Here is a 22992-nt window from a genome sequence, read left to right as displayed (position 1 = left end):
CCGCTGGTGTCCGCTTTAAATGGCTACCTGATAAGCGCACTTGAAGAAAACGCTCTCTCCTCCACCTACGCATCGGGCGTTGTTGGACAGCGGTCAGGCATCACTTCCGCGAGAGAGCCGAGTCACCTAGATCCCAGTCTGCCGCTGTTTTCCAGTCTTCCACTTATCCAATTACCATACTCGATATACCGTACCGTTTCTAGCCTAAAACAATCCTTAAATCTCTTCAAACATAGTGGAAGATGGAAATTAAGTCCCCTATCTTTTTCCGCTCCCTTTACTACAGCAACACCTCCTTCGCGTGCAAGCATATCAGCGAAGCACACCACATATCGTCTCGTAGCAACCACGCGCATAAAATTCACCCTGTCTATGCCCGCACGAAAAAATATCAAAATTACACATTAGTTCTTTCTATTGTGGAACGGAACACTCTATCTTCTAGCATAGTGGCTATTACTGAACTGTTATATTTCTGCTCTTCGTTACTAACATATCTTAAATCAGACGTAGCATTCCAGTCAACTTGAATTTGCCGCCTTTGTACAGATTTTACTTCCTTTTGTGTTATCTGTTCGTAGTTCCGTATTATATTGCGTTTATTGCATCCATGCCCAAAATGTACTACATTAAGCCAATTGAATAATGCATTCTATGTTCTTTGTTCTTTCGTTCTAGTTTCCCTTATATTTGCATCGTTAAGATCAGAACAAGTGCATTTATGCATCATTTTGCTCCTTCTGTTTCTTGATAAATTGCTTTTTTGAGGAAAGGAAATGGCGCAGTATCTGTCTCACATATCTGCCTCACACGCACCAACTTCCTCCACGCAATTCACCCGGCTCGCGTTTTTCCAACCGCCGCGTTTTCGTAAGCAAAGAAAAGCTATCTAAAGGAACAGCGCGCAAACGCCAAAGCTTGATCTCGAAAGGGATGTCCCCATAATTTTTGCAGCCTGCGATGCCGAAAAAATTCAGGGGGACACTTTGCTGACCTAAAGTGCGGTGAGGCGATATCGCGGTGTTGCTGCTTGTGTCACTGAAGTGTGGTTAAGATGTTAATAAAGTACACAATTATTTGGGAATCTTAAATGCTGGCGACACTGGAGGGCCTTTGGGAGCCATCCGTCTGATTCTACGCCTTTCTGCAAACACTCTCCAGCGTCCTAGACAAGGAGAACTACATATGCGTTGGCAGGAAGTAGCACGCTCGGCTGCGGAACGGAAGGATGGTGGTTAAAATCCCATCGTGCACAAAGATTTTTTTTCTGGTCTGACTAGAAAAGCGTAACATCTCTGCTGACAACCTTCTGTCAACAACGATGAGGCATTAAAGGCTTTCGCCTTAATAGAAACGTCGCTGAAGCCGTAGCAACGACACTTCTGTTTTTATGAACACGATGTTGTGGTTGAATTCACTGCCGCACTTGACGTGTTTCTATATAGACGATACACAAAAACGCCTCTTCATTGCGTAGTACTTGTCTGAAGACCCCAGTTGTCCTAAAACGATACGATCTGCTTCAATGCCAGTTCTTGTTGCTTAGAGATGTTTTTTGAAGAGGCGAAGGCAGACAATTAGACTACAGATTGCTGCCGGTCGAGCAATCGAATGAATACCCCCATCCTCCGGTTCTTAAGAGACTTGAAATGTCTGGTCACCAGCGGAAAGAAAAAATCTAGCAAATACGGACCGCCTACGAGTATATCCGGCGGCGTGTGCTAGCTGTTAGCTGAAACAGCCCAAGCCAGAGGTGCTGTGTACATTAGTGGGCGAACGCAAGCGTACAAATCAGCCGTGCGTCAGGCGCTCTACTTAGAACGTCGTTGTAGTGCAGCCTGCTGGTGGATTTTGCGCTTTTTTATCAACTTCATCTCATGTCCTTCAATGAGGCCAGCCGTGTGCGACCAAAGTTACTTGGTCATATCACTCCCGGTGACGCTGATCAAACTCCGTCTACAAATGAGCTTTCTCTCATTCCGCATCAACAGAAAAGGAAAGGTAGTGGCTTATTACTCAACCAACGCGAATTTTTGAGCGCTGTGATTCCTCAATTTCGTGGGCGTTCCGGGAAACAGTCCAATCACAAAAAAATGCTATTGGTTTTATATTTTTCTCACGTCAGGAAAATGAAACTATAGCAGGGAGCAAAAATAAGTAGCGAGTCTTTCCTCAGCCAACACCATGGCCCCAATTCATTCGTGTCGTTGCAAGAGCGCCCAAAGTGTGTTTTACCTCAATACTAAATCGAAAGCCGCACATAATTCCTCTATGTACGGTCCCAAGACCAATTTGGGCCTGCAACTTCAAGCACGGGCCACACGCAGGCCTGACGAAAGAGTACAGTTGCCAGGGCCGGGGCTTTCGGGCCTGCCCGAGCCTGTGCTGTGTTATATTCCGCCGTACTGCCAGTACTACGATGAGCCCGTAACGGCAAGCTGCCGCATTTCGACGGCAATGGTCAGTTTGTCTTTCTGCCCGCCTGCAGCTTTAGGTCATGATTGTTGTTACCCGTGGAAAGTATGTATAATGTGTTTTTTACCTTTTCACTGTACTGATTGCCCACTACCCTTCTTATGCAAAAATGTCGGTGGTCTTGCCAATAAGCAAGTCGAATTTCAAATATGATCTAAGCAGCAACTTCGGCAACATTATTAACGCCGACGGCTATAAAACTAAGCCTATTTATGCTTTCTTTCGGATGCAGGAAAGGTTAGCTAAAGATCTAGAGATTTTTGTCCTGCAGCCTATTAGATAGGTTGTTGTTGATTATTAAGATGATACATTTATTCTAGCCCGGCAGCGTGCTCACGTGGACAGTAGCGCTGCTGATCATAGCGTGGTTTGTCAGGCGCTGGTATCTGCCGTGGCTGCGGACTTGGCTGGCGCTGAGGCCCTTGCCAGGACCCTGGGGTGGGATACCGATCTTGCATGGGATCAGTGCGTCTTGGCTGCTCAGGAAGACACACACTATTGACTCCTTCCCAGAAGGTGGGTGCTACGGTGGAATATAGGCTCACTTAAAGGTGCACTGAAGAGGAATCTGAACTTGTCTTTTTGCCGCGGGAACTCGATCTACACGTTCCTAGCATTCTTAGAAACTGCGACTTATTGCCCTGTATGGCCGATTTCCCAAATTAAATCGAATTAACGGCCGGCTCCCGCCCTTTTTTTTGAATTCTGCCTCGTACGGTGGGCGGAGTCGACCAACGCGTGGAGTGCCTTTCACCCAGTCCCGTGGCGGCTTGCCGCTCTGCCATCGGTGGAGTAATACGTAGTAGTCCGTAGTAGCAAATAGTCCGCGCGTATTTTTATTTCTGCGGGCTTATTTTGCGGCTATATTATCTGCGAACGAAACTATTTATTCATGGAAACCTACAAAACAAAATAAAGCGAAAGCAAAGCCTCCACGGAGCTGGCTGAAAGGAACTTCACGCGTTGGTCGACTCCGCCCATCGTACGAGGCAGAATTAAAAAAAAAGGGCGGGAGCCGGACTTTAATTTGATTTAATTAGGGAAATCGGCCATACAGGGCAATAAGCTGCAGTTTCTAAGAATGCTAGGAACATGTAGATCGAGTTCCCGCGGCAAAAAGACAAGTTCAGAATCCTCTTCAGTGCACCTTTAAAGCAGCTACCTGACTGAGTTCCAGTGAGTAATGCGGGCAATGGTTCCAAACTCTCTCGAGTTGAAAAATCGATAAATTATGTCGCGCTGTCTTCGCTGCAGAGCAAAAATACTTGGCGGACGCTTAAGCTTTGTCTTAAGACTAGAACGCGAAAGCTTCATCGGGCCGCCGCCGCCTCTTATTGTCAGCTGATAGCGGCAGCCGCGCGTGGGGATGGGAGGGGCGTGCCGTTTGGAAGCAGCTGCATGCGTGGAAGCAGCTGCATGCGCAAGACCGGCCCCGCGGGTGCTCCGGCTGTTTTAAGGCGAAAGCATTTAAGCGCTCATACTCGCGGCCATGACTCTGTCCGTCCGTCACATCTGAAGTGAAAGTCGTAACTAGCCATTACAAGGCACAATTAAGTCATGACTAAGTAGTCATTAACCAGTCGTGACTAGTTAGTCATCAGCCAGTCGTGACTAAAGAGGAATTAATCAGTCAGGACTAGTTAGTCATTAACCAACCATGAGTAGTGAATCAGCAACTAATTATTCATAACTAGTGATTAACCAGTCATGACTAGTTGATCATTTTGGTTAGCCATGACTGCTTAGTCATTAACCAGTCATGACTAGTTAGTCATCAACTACTTAGCCATGACTAAGTCATCAACTACTTAGTCATGACTAACGAGTCATTAAGCTGTCATGACTAGTTAGTCATTAACCAGTCATGGCTAGTTAGTCGTGAAATACTAGTCATGAACTAATTAGTCATCGTGAGTGATTAACCGATCATCACTAGTTAGTCTAACCAATCATGACTAGTTAGTCATGGGTGATGAGTAATTAGTCGAGCAATTAGTAATGACGTATGACTAACCCATGACCAATTAGCCATGTCTAGCCAATCCAAGTCGTCCCACAGCCGCCTCGTGTGTGCTTACGGTCGTCATTTTGTTGGTGGCAAGACTTACGCCTCGCGCACTTTAGATCGTCGAAGTGCCCCCTGAAGTTTTGGCCCGAGCGACTTGACGGCGCCCCGGCAGTCCAAGTTCAGCCGCGGCAACCTCAGAAGACGAAGACGACGCCGCCTTTTGTGCCTCACGAGCTCATTAACGCTTCTGCGTTAGAAGAAAAAATGAAGTAACAGCACAGTAGTAGTAGCTAAAGACGCGTTTGCGCTATGATATAGAACGCGGCGCAGCGACATCGCATTGGCCAAAGCACGACCGTCTGCACTCCAACAGGGCTCGAGTGGCAGCGCATTCGCCGGCGCCCGGCGCGCAATCGTATCATCTCAGAGATATTTCGCGCCGAGCTCGCCTGCCGCCATGGAGGTAAAAAAACTAGGAGGGAGTGCGCTCAGCCTCTGCAAGCCATCCTCCTCTGACGCCGCTGCCGAGGGCCCTTTTGCGCACTGACTCATGGGAAATAGGCCCTCCTCCACAGTTACCAGAAAGCACCGCTGGCTGGCAGCCAGCGGTGCTTTTTAGTGAACGTCCGTGCTCCGAAGTAGCGCAGCGCAGCGCTTTGGCGGAATGCGTACCGAGCTCGAGGTTGTCTGCAGGCTCCGCGTCTCTGTTGATTACACTCTTGAGTTTTTGGGTGCACTGTAGAAAACTGCGGGTTAACTTTTCATCAAAGGGTGCGGCCGCGACCTCGTCACTGTTCAACTGTGGTTCATAAAGAGAATGGAGAGGAATTCCTTTCGTCGTTATACACACATACGGAGCGTTTATTTCAGCGCATGCTATGAGCGGAGAACTCGAGAGTAGGCGAAGAAACGAGCCTCTAAAAAAGGGCGCAGCGGCTTCCAGAGCGCTCACGGCGGACGGACGTGTTGAACGAGCGCTCCGGCGCGCTGCGCAAGATTATATTTCTCGGGCAGGCGGACTTCGGCCCGCCCATGGGCCCTCCGTTCTCCGCTATTCTCAAGGCACAAGTCGTGCCGAATACGCGCGCGCACATAGGCGGTTCCGACGTGAAATTCAGCAGTGAAGTATTTCTCTCTCTCTCGCTGTCGAGAGAGAGTGCCGGCGGCTTTACGTCTGCCCCTGCGCGGGGTCTCCCGGCCACTGCGCACAATCACTTACAAAAAGAAGTAAACTGTATGTATACATAGCCGCGCGCTCGTAGCGTCCTGTCTCGGACTAATTGCGCGCGCGGCATACTGCACTAGCGGCCGGGGTGGGGCGCCCGGCCGCGTATACCGTCGGAGGTAGCACCCACGGAGCGTTCGTGTCACGCGTGCACTACCCGGCGAAGAGCGAGCGGGAAGTCAAGCCCGCCTGTTCGATGAACGCACAGAGGCTCACCACTGTTCTGTCACGGGTATAGAGGCTAGAATATCACGGGTGCGCGCAGTGCCGCGCGGCCACAGCCCAAGCAACCACCGATATCCTTCGGACGGCCAACAGAGGTCTGTTTCGGATGTTCTGTACGTCCGCTGAACATCCGCAAACAGCCGGTAGACGTCCGTCGGCCGTCCGAAAGGTGGCCAAAGGTATACGGTTCGCCGGCCGACGGACGTCCAGTTCAGTACGTCCATTGGCGGATCTTTCTCGAATATTCGCATATATGGTGCATGCGTGCTTTTTTCACTCCGCGCGATGCAATAAACCAAAAAACAGTTTGATGCATAGCAGGCATATTTTATTGTGGTTGATGATATTATATTCGGAAAATTTCTTAAATGTGACTCTTCAAATGTGGCAAGCTTGGGACACACATCCGTAATCTTCCCACCCACAGTATTTCTGAAATAAAAAGAACGCGGCAAACATCAGCCATGTAAAACAAATGGCACAATGCAGCAGCCCAAGTAAAAACATTGGAACCAATTAATAGAAGTGTTTAATGCTGCAAGTATAACAGACAATGAACTTAGGGAAAGGCATCCCTGCCTTTCCCTCTCTCTCTCTCAATAAGTATAAGGCAATAACAGCTCTCACTTTCCACACCATATCTGACAATGTATATGTTCTTTATTTATTCTCATGGGCCTTAGCGCACTAACCTGCGCAGCACTGTACGCGACTGTGCACAGAAAGCCGCAAAGCTTCCGTTGCGAACCACTGCGAACTACACGTGCTTCCTATGGTCTGCCTTTCGCGCGTTGTCACTCTTTATATAGGCAGAGAACCTAGCGATGCCTTAAATATTAACAAGATGCGAAAATACTCCGTCCCGCAACTTTGAAGAGGAGTGGGAATTAGCCGCGCGAGTCGAGGGCTCCCGAAAGTGTGAGAACAGCACACACTTGTGGAAGCCATCTCCTCGCGCTTACTGATCCCACTGTCCTGTGAACGAATGTTATATGAGCATGCATGCTGCATTGTCCTAGAAGCAAGTTCCAAGAAGTGTACTGGATACATACCTTCGTAGGCAATCACATGTGCACTAAGCCTTCTTTAAACCAAGGTCGACGCAGTACGGGATTCCGGTGTTCCAGAAGAGCTTCAGGAGCTTCTCGTATCTTTCGAATTGCTTAAGTTACATACTACTTTCGTCCACAGACCGAACAAAGCCACACATTATAATAACAGAGCTATAAAGCTCTGCGCGACAACACTACGCGACAAAACAACAACAGCGCTACGGAGCCGTACTGATGGATTGGATTGGACTGACCGCGAACTGACTTCTATGATGATGGTGATAGGAGAATGCACGGGAGTTTTGATACTTACGAGTGGTTTTAATGGCAAGTTTAGCTATATAGCAAAACGGTGGACATGTCGCACAACTCCACTAATTTGGAGAAGTTTTATAAATATAAAACTAGTTATTGAGTTCTTGCAAAATTCTGCAACACCTGCTTTTCCTCTTAGATAAATTTAGCTCGTTGGCGGCTCTTGCACTGCAGGTAGGAGTGGAATCGCATAAATTTACAAATATCTTCGCGTCAAACCCTCCAACTGATGCAAATAAAACGGTATACATACACGAAATACGCGAATTTTCTGTGAAATAAAAAACGTCCATACTCATGGCCTGGGAAAATACTCGGACTTACATCCTTCGGACGTACACCTCGTCTCTCATGCGGATATACAAAAGTGGACACTGTCCGTACGTCCGGCGGATGTACGAATACGGATATCCGAAATCGGATTGTGTTCGTACGTCCGATGGACGTCCGATCTCGGCAAAGGACGTTCGGATCTAGCTCGTACGTCCGACGGATATCTGTGGTTGCTTGGGAGTAGCGCTTCGAGACTGTCCGGGATGATAGGTGGTGTCCAACTGACGGCGGACATTGCGTCACGGCGCAGCTTTGTCACGTGAATTTGAACTTCCGGGTCTTTTCTGTCGTTTGGTTTGCGTAGGAATTGCTTGCAGACGTGCGGTTTCGGTCTTTCTTTTCTTAATACTGGCGCTCACATTGCTGGAAAAAAGATGTTGTGCGCTGCCACAACCTGCAGAAACTTCACTGCAACGGAATGCAACATGTTCCGAGTGCCAGCAAGTACAGGGAACGGCAAGAACAGTGTCTGATCCGCTGGCAGACTGCCTGCGACGGTCAACCCTATGCTGTGCTTCGAGCATTTTGTTGGCGGCAGAGTTTGAGAGCGTTGTGGAAGTTGAAGAATTCGGTAAAGTAGGTTGTTTATCTCCTTAAGGAGCACCAATTTCTCGCTCGGAAGACTTCGGCTATGTGCCACAACCGTTCTCACATGACGGCGGCAGCACCGCGCGGGCTATGTTTACAAATATATATGCTGTTCGGCCTCCGTCAGTACAGCGTGACAACTTAAGATGTTAAAGGACAGGACGATTATTCCTAGACATTTGCGCTGAATGCGAGTAGGTCGAATTCATAGCTAATACTTAAGGCGTGTGTTGTTACTGCCGTCAGCTGTCGAAACGGCGACACCGCGGCCACGTACGGCGGCATCTGGTTCGCTGGCACTGCTCTGGTCGCAGTGTTAAGGCATGTTTACGAGCACTTGTAAGAGTTATAAATTGTTCTATGAGGCCATTTTCGCTAATTTCATGCTCAAACTGAAACACGTTTTCACCAGAACACTAGTCGACATGAGCACGCAGCAAGTGTCGAAAATTATAATTAAGCAACCTGTTACACATAAGTTCCCTGTTTGTGTGGACCCGCATGTTGCAGTAATGTTTCTACGTTTCCTGTGTGCGGAGAAGGAGGCTGACAGACGAGGTGATCGCATTAGAAAGTGATAAGAATTATTAACTGCCTTTCTTTTCATACTCTGAGTCAGTAAGTTGGGAAAAGCTTCACTTCAGGATAACACAATTAAAAATAAATGGCAGCCAACATAGCCTAGCTGTTTTTCACCTTTCATTGTACAGAACTTAGTAGAATTGACGTCTGAGACAAATGCTATAATACTGAACTCTCACTGTGCAGCAAAGTGTCATTCGCACACTGTTTATGTGCTGAACATGCACATGAAGTAAATAAATGTCTACATCTATAGCTTGCATATGTGATGCATTGCATGCGTGCATGTAGTAATATTGCACTTAATGATTGACTAATTGAGAGGTGCATTGGTGATTTCAAGAAGTGCAAGATGCTACAAGGAAGGCAGAGGCTGGTCTAGTGGTCGTTGGGTTCATAACGATCAAGAGTAATAATCATGCTATAAAGTTACGTTTTTTTATTAAAAAGCCAAGGAACGCATTGTGTTCAGTCATTCCAGCCTTTTTGGTATCACTAGTGTCTTAGGGATGGTTTATCAATGTGCAAGCTGTGCCGCTTTGTTAACGCCAAAGCTAGAACTGGATGCAAACGCCTTTTGTTCAACATTGCACAAGACTTTGTAACAGGGATTTGTAGAAGATTCTGAAAACAACTCGTATCAAGCTTCTGTGTGTGCTGTAAAAGCTGAAGCATGATATTTTTTTTACGCTCGACCATACTATTTATTATAATTTACTATTTGTCACAAAGATCTCCTGCATTAAACTCATTTATTACATGCTGTAGAAAATGCGCTGCAAAAGGTTTTGCAAGACAATTGAGATATGATGTTATACCTACAGGACAAGAAGAGTTTCTTGTTAATAGCTGAGAAATTTGCTCCTCTTGCAGTTCAACAGTAAAGCTGCCCACGTCAAGAGCTTGTTCTGCTTTTGGCTCCTGCTTACTGTTTTGTCTAATTGTGCCTGACTTTGTTTACATTCAATAAAACTTCTTTTGGGGCTAGTTGGTGCGTTTTGAATCTAAGAAAAGGAGCAGCACCAAAGCATGCAAACACAAACAAAGAAAGGAGAAGAGACAAGTGATGTAGTGCGTGTTGTGGTGCCTGTAGTGAAGCTCTGTAGCAGGCTTTGATGCCTTGTTTTGGCTTTAGGTTTTTATTAGGAAAAACAGAAGGCAAGCTCATCTTTTGCCTAGCTGCTAGTGTTGTTACTTACCTACCTTACCTTGAACATTGTGCATACGGTGCGTAAGTTGTACATCTCCACATTTCTATACATAGCTAGGCATCAACAGCTGAGGTGCCAATCATTGGAGACATCTGTCTGTACACAGGCTGGTGGTTCTCCTTCAACTAGGCTCAGAGCACGAAGTACACGACAGCAAAATGGCTACAGGCTCTCCTCTGCTTTCATGGGAAGCGACATTGATTTTACATCCTTGAAGCTAGTGAATGTTCAAGAGATGGCACAAAACAAAGCATTTATTTTTGTACATTTTTTTCATCTACCTAAAGCAGCAACCAGCATCGGGAAATTGAGTACAGAAATTCTTAACATTCAGAGGTGCAAGTTAAATGTAAATAGCTTGTAATGTCCCACACCACCATGCAGGGTGTGAAATGCATTGCAGTGCAGTTGCAGTGCATAACTATGCATAGTCAATTTTGTTTGTGAGAAAAGTTCTTGTGCATCCACCAAAGCTGCAGTAAGTGGACGCCTCTCACTGCTGGAATAGCTGCCATGTAACTTCCCATCTGGGCTCTTGGCGCACATAAGTGGAGGTTTTCAGCCACAATGTCTCGGTGCATGCTTGTCGGGGCATAATTCGTACAGGCAGAAAGACTACAGTAGTGCTGAAAATTCAACACATTTGTAATGCAGTTGCATTTTTGCATTACAGTTCAACTAAAATTAAATCACATGACAGAGTTGTTAATAATGCCAGCTTCTGCAGTAATTATTCCACAAAGCATAGCAAATATGCAACGAAAGCAATTAAGCTGACAAGTACAGGAACCGACAATAAAACAGATTGTGCCCCTTGCTAAGGTTGTAAAACATTGATAAGTTCACAGACTTTCGAGAGGAGGAGCGACACGTGGGCAATCAGGGACGCCGTAGTAGAGGCCTCCATATTAAATGGAACCACCGGGAGTTCTTTAACGTGCGCTGACATCGCGCAGCGCACGGGCGCCTTTCGCGCTTCGCCTCCATCGGAAACGCGGCCGCCGAGTCCCGAATCGGGTCCTCCGACTTAGTAGCCGAGCGCCCTAACCGCTAGGCCACCGCGGCGTGTATAGAAAAAGTACCGAAAGTCCTCCGCGGATTTGCACGGTTCAAGCTCCTTGCCGTCGTAGCCACCCTGCTACAATGTGCGCTCGTACGTAATGCTAGGCTGCGGTTGCTGGTAGTCCATATATTCAGCGCCTGGAAGCGCGAAACCTCTAGGAAATATGTACTCTAATATATATTAGAGAACTATGTAGCAGCCATATGATAACCGCAACAAGAAGCGGACTTTTCAGCGAGTGAATGAATCGTCCTAAACTTCAGCACGAACAGACGACGCATGCCGAAACGTTCGCACTTACAACGCTTTTCCACCCTTAATTCCAATACGGAACGTCGAGCGTGGGCATAATAATGCACGCAGAGCATGCTGACCTTTTTTACGACTTCATTCGCGCGTATTAACTTATTAGGAGCGATTTTAAGCTTGGCAAATCCGCATTTCAAGCAGAGCGCCGTACACGCGCATCTCGCCGAAAGACCCGGAAGTCGGAGTACCCAGCATGCCTTGAGGCTCGTTCAGATTGGACACCACCTATTCCCAGCGCCCTGCAGGCCGCGAGAATCTCGCGACGCGGCACTGCAGAAGCGGCACAGCGAAGGAGCATGTGCTCCAAGTGTCTCCACTGCGTCGCAGTCAGCGCACGCGTCGCTCGGGGATGGTGGCCGCTGCGGCGAGCGAGCAGTTTGCGCTCACCACGGAGCCGTCAGTGAACGCAAGCAGATGGTCGCCTAGTTGCTCGTACAGCGAGAGAGCGAAACCGAAACCGAAATCCAGCTAAGAGCTACCACTGCCTTGTCACGTGAGGGCCTATTTCCCATGATGCTTTCTATTATATTTTTTATGACTAGGCTTCAAGATTGTGACGTCATGGTCCCTCCTAGTTTTTCTTCCTCCATGCCTGCCGCCGCCGGCCCGACCAGACCGGTTCCTCCTCTTGCCTGGCAGGGTTGCCAGGTCCTAAGCTCGTAAACGAGCCACGAAATAACAAAAAGTAGCCAAGAAGTAGCCAACGTGTCACCGATTTGTCAAAATTTTTCGAAAGAATTGTCAATTGTCAAAAGAATAAAAGTCGCAAGAAATTTATAACTTTTGCAGGATGCTAGTTAACAGTGGATGCAAATCCCCTTAGAGTATGAAAGCATCGCTATCAAATGAAAGGAAATGCACGAAGATCATGAGATAGGAGCACGGAAACACGCGAGAAATTTCTGAAGGGAGTGAAAGTTTGGAAAAAGTAAACAGAGGTGTCTTTCTTCTCTGCAGAGGAGAATAATTTGTGTTCCTAAGACGCTGTCACAACAATTTGAATTCCCATGTAAATATGGCATTTGTGGCATTATTTTTTGCATGAAATTTCTTCTCTGCTTTGTAATCAAGGGCATGATTTCATGCACTCATTTATTTTTCCATTTTTCTCCCGTGATCTTTTTTTTCAGCTTTCTATTGCAAAAATAGACTTGTCGCCACGTGCAGCTCCCACTCATTGAAAGCATAGAAAGCACTGCCTTGGACAAAGCTTTTCCCCTGAAGCTCTATATCGCTGTACGATACGAAGATCCTTCGTCATCACGTTTCAAAGCTTTTTAGTCTTACCCGTTCCCCAGTAGTCGACTAAAAAGAAACCATGAACCCTGAAAAATTTCAACCCACACTGTAAATCTCAGTCTCAGCGGGCTGGCAGGTGCAGCCGATCAACGCACTTTGCACCAGTAGTCAACTGACCACACAAGGTATTCGTCGCTGGGTCGACGTATATAGGTGGCGGCACTGTCGCTCCGCTGGTGTGGATCGGCAGCCGGCGGCGCCCGCTGAAACGTACGCGCGGCGGTTCGCTTTCAAGTTTACGGAAGGTTTTCTGCCGAAGAAAACGTGCCTTCTGCAATGTATGAGTGACATACTTAAAATGTTTCGATTGTGCTGAGAAACTCGTAAAATCGGCAAACGCTACGTAAAAGAAGCGCGGATTGTAGGAAAGCACGGGACCACCATGCAAACAGTATCCCCGGTTTTGTGATTTTCTCGAGTTTTGGCGCGCCTTTCCCTTCTACCCCGATCACGGTCCTGATATCTTTATTACGTCACACTTCAATAACGGCAGTTTTGTTTTTCTTTGCTTTTTAACTAATGTGCCTACCACTGACTGTGCCGCAGAAGTGATAAAGTTGTAAAGGTGTCAGGCAGGTAAATTTAGTGGGACTGACTGCCAGCAGCTGTATTTCGCCTCATGAAGTGTCACTATGGCGACACATGGTGCTACACTTAGGAGATAAGTGCCATTCAAAAAGTACCATTCGTACTCTTTCCAGCAACATACTATGCATGCGCTTTCGCTCCACTATTTTTTAAGGCGACTCCGCCGAGCCCATCTTCCACGACAGGCGCTTCAGTGGGCAGAGACACGAACTTCGAGGTGATGCATTAGTTGCACGTGCTAGCATTTTCTGAGCCCACACAGATGCGCAGGTGCTTTCCGCCCTGACCAGCCTCAAAAAAGACACGGTTTGGTTCACTAGCGTTCTTGAGCCGATGTTTAAGCGGATTAAATGCAGCATTGACAGCGTATCGGCAGATGTGTCCACAGATGGTGAGCGCACATATCTGGTCTGGCTAGATGGCACCGGAACTTCTCCGAACTCCGAACCCCAGCAAGCCCTCTGGCTCCCCCCCCCCCCTAGTAACAGCTCCCAACAAAAAACTCAAGGAGAACTCTGAAGGAACCTCTGTACACGAAACTAAACCACATACCCATAATATTTCGATTTCATGACTGTGACCACACCAACAAAGAATATTTTTCAAGACCCACCTTCCCCTTAATGGAAATGGCGATAATAGCAATATTTACATCTGTAACCGATTGCAAACATCAACACAATCATTGTCCTCGATTCCGAGCTCTTTTCGTGTGCTTTTTAGTTCCACACACTCACCGTCAAACTTGAATTTGAGCTCGGAGATATGAAGGCCCAGCTTGTTACCAAGCAGCATGGCTCCTATCCTTAGGGGTTCCATGAAACTGACTTATATGTGTTCTTTCTTTAGCTTGTTGGAGCACTGAAACTTGATGCATATTGTGTTCTTCCTCCTGCCCATCTCCATGTACTTTGTGACGATGCATTCTGAAATGTCCGCTGTTGCCAAATTAAGGCTCTCTGGGGTGTCTGCTGGTCTAACTGGCCGGCCGTTGAAAATCAATGTCACCTGGGACGCATCCACACCGCACTCCTCAGGTACCTTCTCCACGATGTCACTCAAAGGTGCTTCCAGTGATGTGGAGTAGTTCAGCAAAGTGGCCTCACATTTCACGATAAAATATTTTTCCCTTTTCACTGGTGAGACCACTTCGCCAAAACACGCGAGGCTATTGGACGACTCGTACGATAGGTCAATGCAGCTTATCTTCTCTGCCTTCTGCAATATCTGCAGTGTCTCCTTTGACTGTTGCATCTCACCACAGGACTGGACCATGTGTCGACTGCAGGAGACTTTGCTAACTTTCGTGACCTTTTGGTGGGACCTCTTCCATGTGTGCTTCCAGTGCTACCTTTCGAAAACACAACGCGGTCCTCGTCTGAATCGCACTCGATGTTAATAACATTGCGCTTGCGAGTTCTTTTCGTTTTTCTTGAGTGACGGGTGATAGACCCACTAATTACTGGGCATGGCCGTCAGATTAGTGCATCCGCTTTGTCACCAGGAAAAGCAGCTCATTCTAAAAAATGTTGGCGCTGGACAAACTTGAACTGGTTCCTTTCATCAAATTCTTGATGTCACGTAGGTGTGCCTGCTGGGCCTCCGATCCATCCATATCAGTTTGGTGCCTGATTTTCTTAATTTCTTCCAAAACACTTTCAAATCTCTGCGTTCTGCTTTGTTAACTTTAGCTGTCCTGGGCCGCAGTAAAACTGAAAGCAGAAAATAGAATACTCAATCATCAGTGAAAATGATTGATTATGTTCACTTTATAAGTTTATAAATATGTAGACTGAGCTATACTGAGCTGCATGCATTTTAAAACCATTATTTCTCTAGCGCAGAGCCAAATTACCGACACTTCCTCTTTAGCTGCTCAGACATTCTTTCTATAACAGCCGAAATTTTATGTAAAAAGAACTTCAGTTTTACACATTTCGTACAGTGAGGAGTGGAATCGTAGACAGCGCTCGCACGAGTGGTGCTGTGGCGAGGTTGAAACTATAGGTACACTGCTCCGGTCTCGGCTCCGGTCTCGGCTCCAGAAGTGCATTATCAGGTGATGCCTGTATGCAATGTGACACGATAAGGAGCTTGGAGCGCCAGATAGTTACTTTTGTCCTTGAGATTGAGGATGGTTTGGTTTGGTTTATGGGGTTTAACGTCCCAAAGCGACTAAGGCTATGAGAGACGCCGTAGTGGAGGGCTCCGGAAATTTCGACCACCTGGGGTTCTTTAACGTGCACTGTCATCGCACAGTACACAGGCCTCTAGAATTTCTCCTCCAAAGAAATTCTAGCCGCCGCGGCCGGGATCAAACCCGCGTCTTTTAGCAGCCGAGCACCATAACCGCTGAGCCACCGCGGCGGCCGAGATTGAGGAGAGTAGTAGACAAGGCATTAATTATTGTGCAGTATTTGCGGGCATACTGCTGCACACCCTCTGAAAATAAAAATAATTTCCAAAAATCTATGTACACAATAACTAAAAGAAACAAGCGTGACATACGTCAAACACAAATGAAAAAAACCATACCAATTGCAAATGCTAGACCAAGACCCTTAAGAGGGGAGCCTGGTAATGAAAAAAAATTTGCAATAATGTAGTCACAGTTAAAAGGTCCCAGAAAGGGGTATCTGAGGTTGGCAAAAAAATACTTGCATTATGTACAGCATAGGCCACTGAACATTCATGCCGCGTACAATAGACCTTATGCAAAATTGCTGCCCTCTATCGGAGCTTCAGCGAACCACCTATGCGACGCCATGTTTAAGGGTCGAGTCTCCTGTGCTGCTGCCGTTGCGCTAGCAGCGTCTGTTTTGTGATAGCTTTATCGCGACGTATTCTTGCATTCGGAGCAGAAATAAGAAGCTCTCACGCTCTAAAATGACGGAGGAATGGAAGATGGACTTGTCAGTGCTGCCGACGTTTCCATTTGACTTTGTAGAGCGGTACTGCGCTTCTAAAACCTCGGAACGGCAGCAGCAGCGCAGCTACAAGCTATAGAGTCATATGTATGTCTGCCGACGCTCAAAACGAAGTGCAACGGGTGAGTAAACTTTGTTTATTACTACTTCATGCATTTCATCAAACATCTTTGGTCGTTGCTTTACGCCCGTGTTAAAAAGCCGTTTCGGCATATGTGACGATCGTTGACCATCACGAACAGGTGAAAAGGCCTGCTTTGTTGATTCATAGCGTGAAACCTTGCTAGAAACAACAGAAACTAGTGTAAAGGAACAGCTTCTGGGTCATTTTTTTTCGTGTTCTGTCCTCTGCATTTTGTCAGCGATTGCGCTGTTTCTTCTCAAGGGGCAAGCAGCCGCTCTCGTAGCAATCTGTTCGCCGCTCTCGTAGTCATCTGTTCTCCGTTGTGTGTTCGTGCTGGCGCCGATGCAGTAGGGGCGGAAAGAAAGAGTAGCAGTGTATCTGTCGTTTACCGCTCCTTTTGCATGGCTTTAGCGCAACGTCTCGCGCTACATTTAGGCAGTTCGAGCCGTTGCGACATCGTGGTACCTATGCCGTGGTGGTATGCCCAGCAAAAAATGCTTTGTTTATCCTTGCCTTTCACACAGTTTTCGTTAGGCGGCACGCGTTCTTTGCTAGGTATTCGATACATTATGATACCATATGCTGCCGAGTATGTGATAGCGGAAGTATTATTTCGTCATTTGTTGAATCTTTGATTTAAGCGCACAATTTGATGCCAGGCATGTATCATGTTTTTCTGGTGTTTAGCTTGTTGTGAATACCAGGCTTTGAATTAACTGATAAAATTGCGCTTACCAATTGACCTTTAAGTCAGTAACGAAGTCATGCTTATTCATAAATGGAACCTGTATTCTTTTTTCACAGTGCAAGTGGACCTGCTGTTGCTGTGCAATGTGTTTGCAACAGGAGCAGAAAGAAAACTGCAAACCCATATAGTGTACAACTCGTGCTTGCTGCAGACTGTCTTGTGGAGAGAGCACATTGCAGTTGCCCAGCTGGATCTTCAGGATACTGCAGCCATTTGGTAGCTCTACTGAAGCAGCTTGTGAAACTTCAACAGCTGGGCCACAAGGAGCCTCCTGTGGAGCTCGCACCAACAGAACTGCCCCAACAGTGGAGGAGGCCAAGAAAATCTATGGCACCTGAAGACGTCATGAAAATAAATTGGCATCAGGTTGGTGAAGGGCGGCCGGCAGATCAAAAGCGAGCCAAGCTTGATTTTGGATATGAGATGCCGTCCATTGAAGAGCAGATAGGGGCTACAGTGGAGCTGGCAGAAAGCACAAAGGATACACACGGTTGCTTCGCAGCCATTCTTGCACAAGCAGCTTCTTGTGAGCATGTTGAAACACAAGCTGGGCCAACTTTTGTTGGCTCAGCAAAGTCCATTCATTTGCCCCTTTTGCCAACCGCATTTGACTGCTTAATACCATGGAGTCAGATTGCCACATCAGATACAGATCTGCTGGAAAATGCTGAACCGTACAGGTTTCGCCCTCTTGACCATGGCTGGTGTCCACCTCCAGAACTGGCAAACAACCAAATCATCCAGGTTGGGCATTTTTTTATTTTCAGCATGTTTGTTACTCTTGCATGTCATAATGTGAATTTGATGCTTATGATGGCTTTTTATTGTTGAAAATGAAGATAGTAGTTGAGAAGTTCACCAGTTAATATTTTTGCAACCATATGTTGCATCTCCAGCGGTTGCAGATCAGTAACGCAGATGCTACAGCACTGGAGCTGAACACCAGGCAACAAGTGGGCAGTTCTACCTGGAGAAAAGAAAGGCTGAACAGGCTGACAGCATCAAAATTTGGTGCCGTGTTAGCAAGGAAGGCTGCCTGGACAGAACGTGGTGTCGCAAATGTCATGAGGCCAAACGCGTTTACAAATCCAATAGTGAGGTGAGCCCATTTAATATTGATTACATGTGTACTTAGCATCCAAAATAAGAGTGTTTTGTACCACTGAGTGTTATTCTTTGCCATTCCCTGACTGTTAATTGCCAACAAGATTTACCTTGCACAGTAACCTTCTTGTACTGTCCTTAACATTAGTATCCAAACAAACACATGAGATTGTAGCTTTTTTGAAATTAAAATGGATGCAACCAGGAAGCAGTGGCTATTTAACCTCAAAGCGGGCCTTCTTTTTGTGCTTGTTTACATGCACATTTGGGTGTATCCTAGCTTCTCTTGCCCCTTGACCAGTTACAGAAAACTAATGAAAATTATTTGCCTTTTTGTAGCAACAGTTTTCTTAGAGAGAGGTTTAAAACCCGTGTGTTCTTTTGGCCCCTAGTCCTACACAGTTAAAAAGTATTGCATATAAATTACCTTATATTCATGCAAGTTTCTGGATTGTAGGCTATTTCAGCATGGTTTCATTACTATTTTGAATTAGCTTCTGGAGCACTTGGAGAGTAAATGAAGGACCCATTTAATAAGAATTATGAAAAAAATTCATCCATGCAAGCCTTGCAATTTTGTCCACTCTTGAATATTTGCAGGTACGGAACAGCAAATGAGCCACGAGCTGTGCAGCGCTACATACAGTGCATGGAGCATATCGGCCACAATGTCACTGTGAACACGTGCGGGCTCATGGTGCGTCCTGAATCTCCATGGCTAGGTGCAACACCTGACCGCGTCGTATACGATTCCCAAGAAAACCCTCCCTGTGGGCTCATTGAGGTGAAGTGCCCATGGAGCAAGGGGACCACTACCCTTCAAGAAGCAGTAACATGTGAAGACTTCTGTATTGAAATTGTAGACACTGTTCCACACCTAAAACAATCAAGTACATATTACGAGCAAGTTATGGGGCAGATGTACTGCTCAGGGTTACAATGGACTCATTTTGTAGTTTTTGCAGAGGCCTGGATTGTAATTTGCGGAGTAGAGTATTCTGAGAGGGCCTGGATGGCAATGAAATCAAAGTTGGATGCTTTCTACTTCCAGCAGGCTGTGCCATATCTAAATTCGCTGCAAACATCCCAGCAAAATTAGCTTTTTTCCTCAATGCATCGTGTGGCAACTGCCTAGGTGTTTGCATGAAACATACACAGAAGTGGTTTTCAACTTAGTTGTGTTCCATGCTAGTTCCTGCAGGGCATCTTTTAGCTGCGGTGCCAGGAGTTCACCGAAAGGTACATTGATGAGCCAAGCTAAGTCCACTGCACGACAAAAGCATCTCCTATACCGTGCCAATTAACCGTTTTGCGCAACCTGCAGCTGACTTAGCTAAGCAAACTTCCCAATGTTATCCACCCTCTGCTTCACTTTCCTTCTCCTGGAATCCATTCTGTACCATAAAGGACCGCAGGTCACCTTACTGTCTCATTTTCCTTTCCATAGCTTGCTGCATTGTCAATTCTACTTCAACCCTTTTCTTTGGCCTCCAAGTTTCAGCCTGTATATGTGAACTAGTAAGCTTTAGGTTATATACCTTCCTTCCGAGTAGTACTGGTAGACTTCGTTTTTATCGAAATGCACTCCACCCAATTGTTATCCTCCTAATTAGTTCTTTCATGGTCTGCATCTCCAGCGTCTACCTTCTTAAAGTAGACGTATTCTTTTACCGCTTCCAATGGTTGTCTGCCTATGTTACTGTCATTCCCTTCCTGAAGCATTGAACATTATTCTAGTTTTCTACCTGCTAATTTTTGCCTGTCTGTTTCAATCATGCTCTCATTCCAAAGTCATTGCATAACACCCAGGCCCAGACATATCGGACACATTTCTGTCTTAAAACTGTACGCATGTTCATTTATGATCATTACCAAAAGTTTCCAGGCGACTACCTTTGCATCTAGGTTATGTGGTGGACTACTTGTAGCACATTCGGCACTAAAGTTGCAAAAGTGTCTGGAAAAACTACTTTCGCTAAAGGTTTGTTTGATTTGCTGGAAATGCTGCATGATGAGCATTGAAGAGCCCAAATATAGATGCTGTGGCTCGGTAACTGCAGAGAATAGCAATAAATTCTGGCCTCATTTTTACTGCTTTTCATTGTTTGCAACAGCTCAGTTGTGCAATGTAAATCCGAACACTCTTAGAGGAACTATTCATTCTTTGTAGGAAGCACAATGTGAGTTGAAGTTTTGGTATTTATTGACACCTGAAACAGCATTCAGAAGTACCTTCAGATGGGATTAATGAGCACCAATTACAATGGCTTCATCAGAGGTGTTTGGAAGTTTGTCAGAAGTGCACACACTGTCCAAACTTGATTAATAAGTGGTGCAATAGTTATGGGGATCCTCCTATCAAATATATGAAAGCTTTTTATCCTCTGAATGTGCCTCTCAACGTGGATGCGTAGTGATGCTATTGCTTCTGTCACTGCAACCTGCTCCTCCGTGAACTGGCCATTAGTCAGAAATGGCGGCATGTTCAGGTGTACTCCTATGGGCTCCAGGAGGTTCTTAATTGTAAACCCTTTATCTGCCATAACGACATCCCCCTTATCAAATGGCAAGGAGAGAAATCCACTTCTCTTTACAAGCTCCTTTTCCGAGACGCATCCTGTTACTAGTGGCGAAACAAATGTCAGTGTACCATCTGGGGTAACACCAATCAAGCCCTTAAAGGTGTTGCTTGATTTGTAGTTAGAATAAGTTTCTGACTGCAACACTAAAGAGCTCGGTCTTCGCATTTGATTTCTGTGGCATCTATAATTATTCGAGTCTTGGGGTACTTCAGCTTGAATTCTTCAGGCATGTAGTGGTCAACCACTTCTCTCGATGCCCATAAAGGCATGTCTCCTAGCCGCATGAACAAAAAGTTGATCCACTTGTTAAATATGCGGCTCACTGTGCTTTGGTGGATGCTGAAGCGGTGGCCGATGTCCTTCTGAAACAATCCCAGTCTCAAGGTCACAAGAACTAAAAATAATTCGTTCTCAGTGCTCAGAATAGCAGGGCGGCCAACTTATCTTTTTTGGTTGCATGTGTTATCATCGTGCTTCATGGTATTGACCTTCAAATAACACAGAAGCTTCTGGAACACATCGTATGATGGCAAGCCGGTATAAAATTGAATGTCTTCATCATTGTCTCTGAATTTTTCGACTGAAAACTGTGCTAAGGAAGCCGCCAGGTAAGCACAGTGCTTTTGAAGAACAGCAATTCTACTCTCCAATGCTGCATTTTTTTCTTTTGCTTCCTGCAGTTCTTGACGGAGTTGAAGAATTTCAGTCTTTTTTTTCATTATCAATGTTGTGGACGAGTTCAGGAGTGGTGCAGGCGTCATCCATTGAAGACTGCTCAGAGTCTGTCCCAGTTTCTAGTACTGGAGATAAGGTCGGTGACTGCACTAAGAAAACAGGAAAATTCTTTTGCTTGGCTGGGGCTGAACGAGGATTTGGTGGCTTCCTTTGCTTGTGAGGCTTCTTGAAAGCAAAAACTGATGGCACTGCATTGTCATGCAATATTTGACGTCCACTGGCAACATTCTTCACGAAATCCTTCTCTGCAAAATGTTGCGAACACACACGGGCTGTCCTAATGTTAAACGGTGGCTCTCTCTTGATGGCCACCAACCATGCTTTGCGAAGTCCACTGTCGTTGGGAATGCAGTGAAATGACACCTGAAAGAACACAGATGTCATGAGTGGGGACTTCGCATGCATGAGATTCTTTTTGGACATGTTGCAGAAGATCAAACATTACATGCTAGCAGCAATTCAGTGAAGTAATAACTGTACACTGTACCTGGCATCATGGGTATTTATGCCCAAAATAAAGTCTCAAAACACGCGCGTGCGCTCAGCCTTGTTTCTCCTACTGGTCACACCAGCAAACCTCGCAAATACTGCTAAGCACGGTAAGTCTCCCTACAAAGGATTGCTCTTTGAGTGGTCGTAAACGGTTCACAGTTTCAATCCCTACCACGACGACTTCGTTTTGACGGCGCGCCGTGGAGGTGAAACGAAAAACCGACCTTATTTCGGCGATATACAGATTACAGGAAGCAAATCCGGCGCGATCCAAATTAATCCTAAACTCCCTACGAGGTTGCACATAACGCACAGGAAAAATTCCTCTCGCACTGGTTTGAGAAACCAAAAGTAAACAACACGACGATCATCAGTGCATCTATGGCAGTCATGCGAACTTGCGCTAGCCGAGTGCAGCTGGCTGGCAACAGCAGTCGCGGCCACCTACATCTGGGTTTAGTGCTTTTGCAAAGCATGTTCTTGAGAAGCACTTCAGTAGCTGAACCCCAGCTTATAATCGATGATATCCGATTCATCGATGTGTCAAATGCGTGAAGCGATAAAAATTTCACACTCGCTTTTAAGTGAACAGCTTAGCGCATTTTAAAGTGCCGCAGCTTGTTTTATTTAGATGTATGTAAATAATTGTTACATATGCTCGACAGCATGTATGATTCAATACAAAGTGAGCGCAGTAAGCAAATCAAGGGCAACTTTCATTCAATGCTCTTGCAGACACTCCGCTGTATGTGAAAAGCAACGTTACTCCGTCTTCACACCAATGTAACACAGCATGGGCGATATATTTCATTTGCCTCGACACCGAACACAATTTCCGATCTTTTGAAACAGGCTGGATTAGATACCGCTGAAGAATTTAAGCACGCCGTTGTTCGAAAGTGCGCCTACATCACGAGAACCGAGCGACAACAAATTGACGCAAAATAAAGAGAAAAAAGAATGCAGGAATGGATATAGCTTCCTGCTTACCTTTTTTCCTTCGGCAT

General features: G+C 46.1%; 1 protein-coding gene and 1 pseudogene across 1 annotated transcript; one reads left to right on the top strand and one right to left on the bottom strand.

The window, feature by feature from the left end:
- Positions 1-13840: 13840 nt before the first annotated feature.
- Positions 13841-20091, bottom strand: LOC149354379 (uncharacterized; annotated as a pseudogene).
- LOC149354378 (uncharacterized) lies at positions 17131-21189 on the top strand. The gene is made up of 3 exons (XM_089583308.1): positions 17131-17816; positions 17969-18171; positions 18777-21189. The coding sequence occupies exons 1-3, from the start codon at positions 17400-17402 to the stop codon at positions 19273-19275; spliced, it is 1119 nt and encodes a 372-aa protein (XP_089439434.1). The 5' UTR covers positions 17131-17399; the 3' UTR covers positions 19276-21189.
- Positions 21190-22992: the final 1803 nt, after the last annotated feature.

Source organism: Amblyomma mixtum, chromosome 3 (assembly GCF_055824585.1).
Source record: "Amblyomma mixtum isolate Tamu chromosome 3, ASM5582458v1, whole genome shotgun sequence".
Lineage (NCBI taxonomy): Eukaryota > Metazoa > Arthropoda > Arachnida > Ixodida > Ixodidae > Amblyomma > Amblyomma mixtum.
Note: the sequence above shows the minus strand (reverse complement) of the source record. Positions and strands in the feature narration are given on the sequence as shown.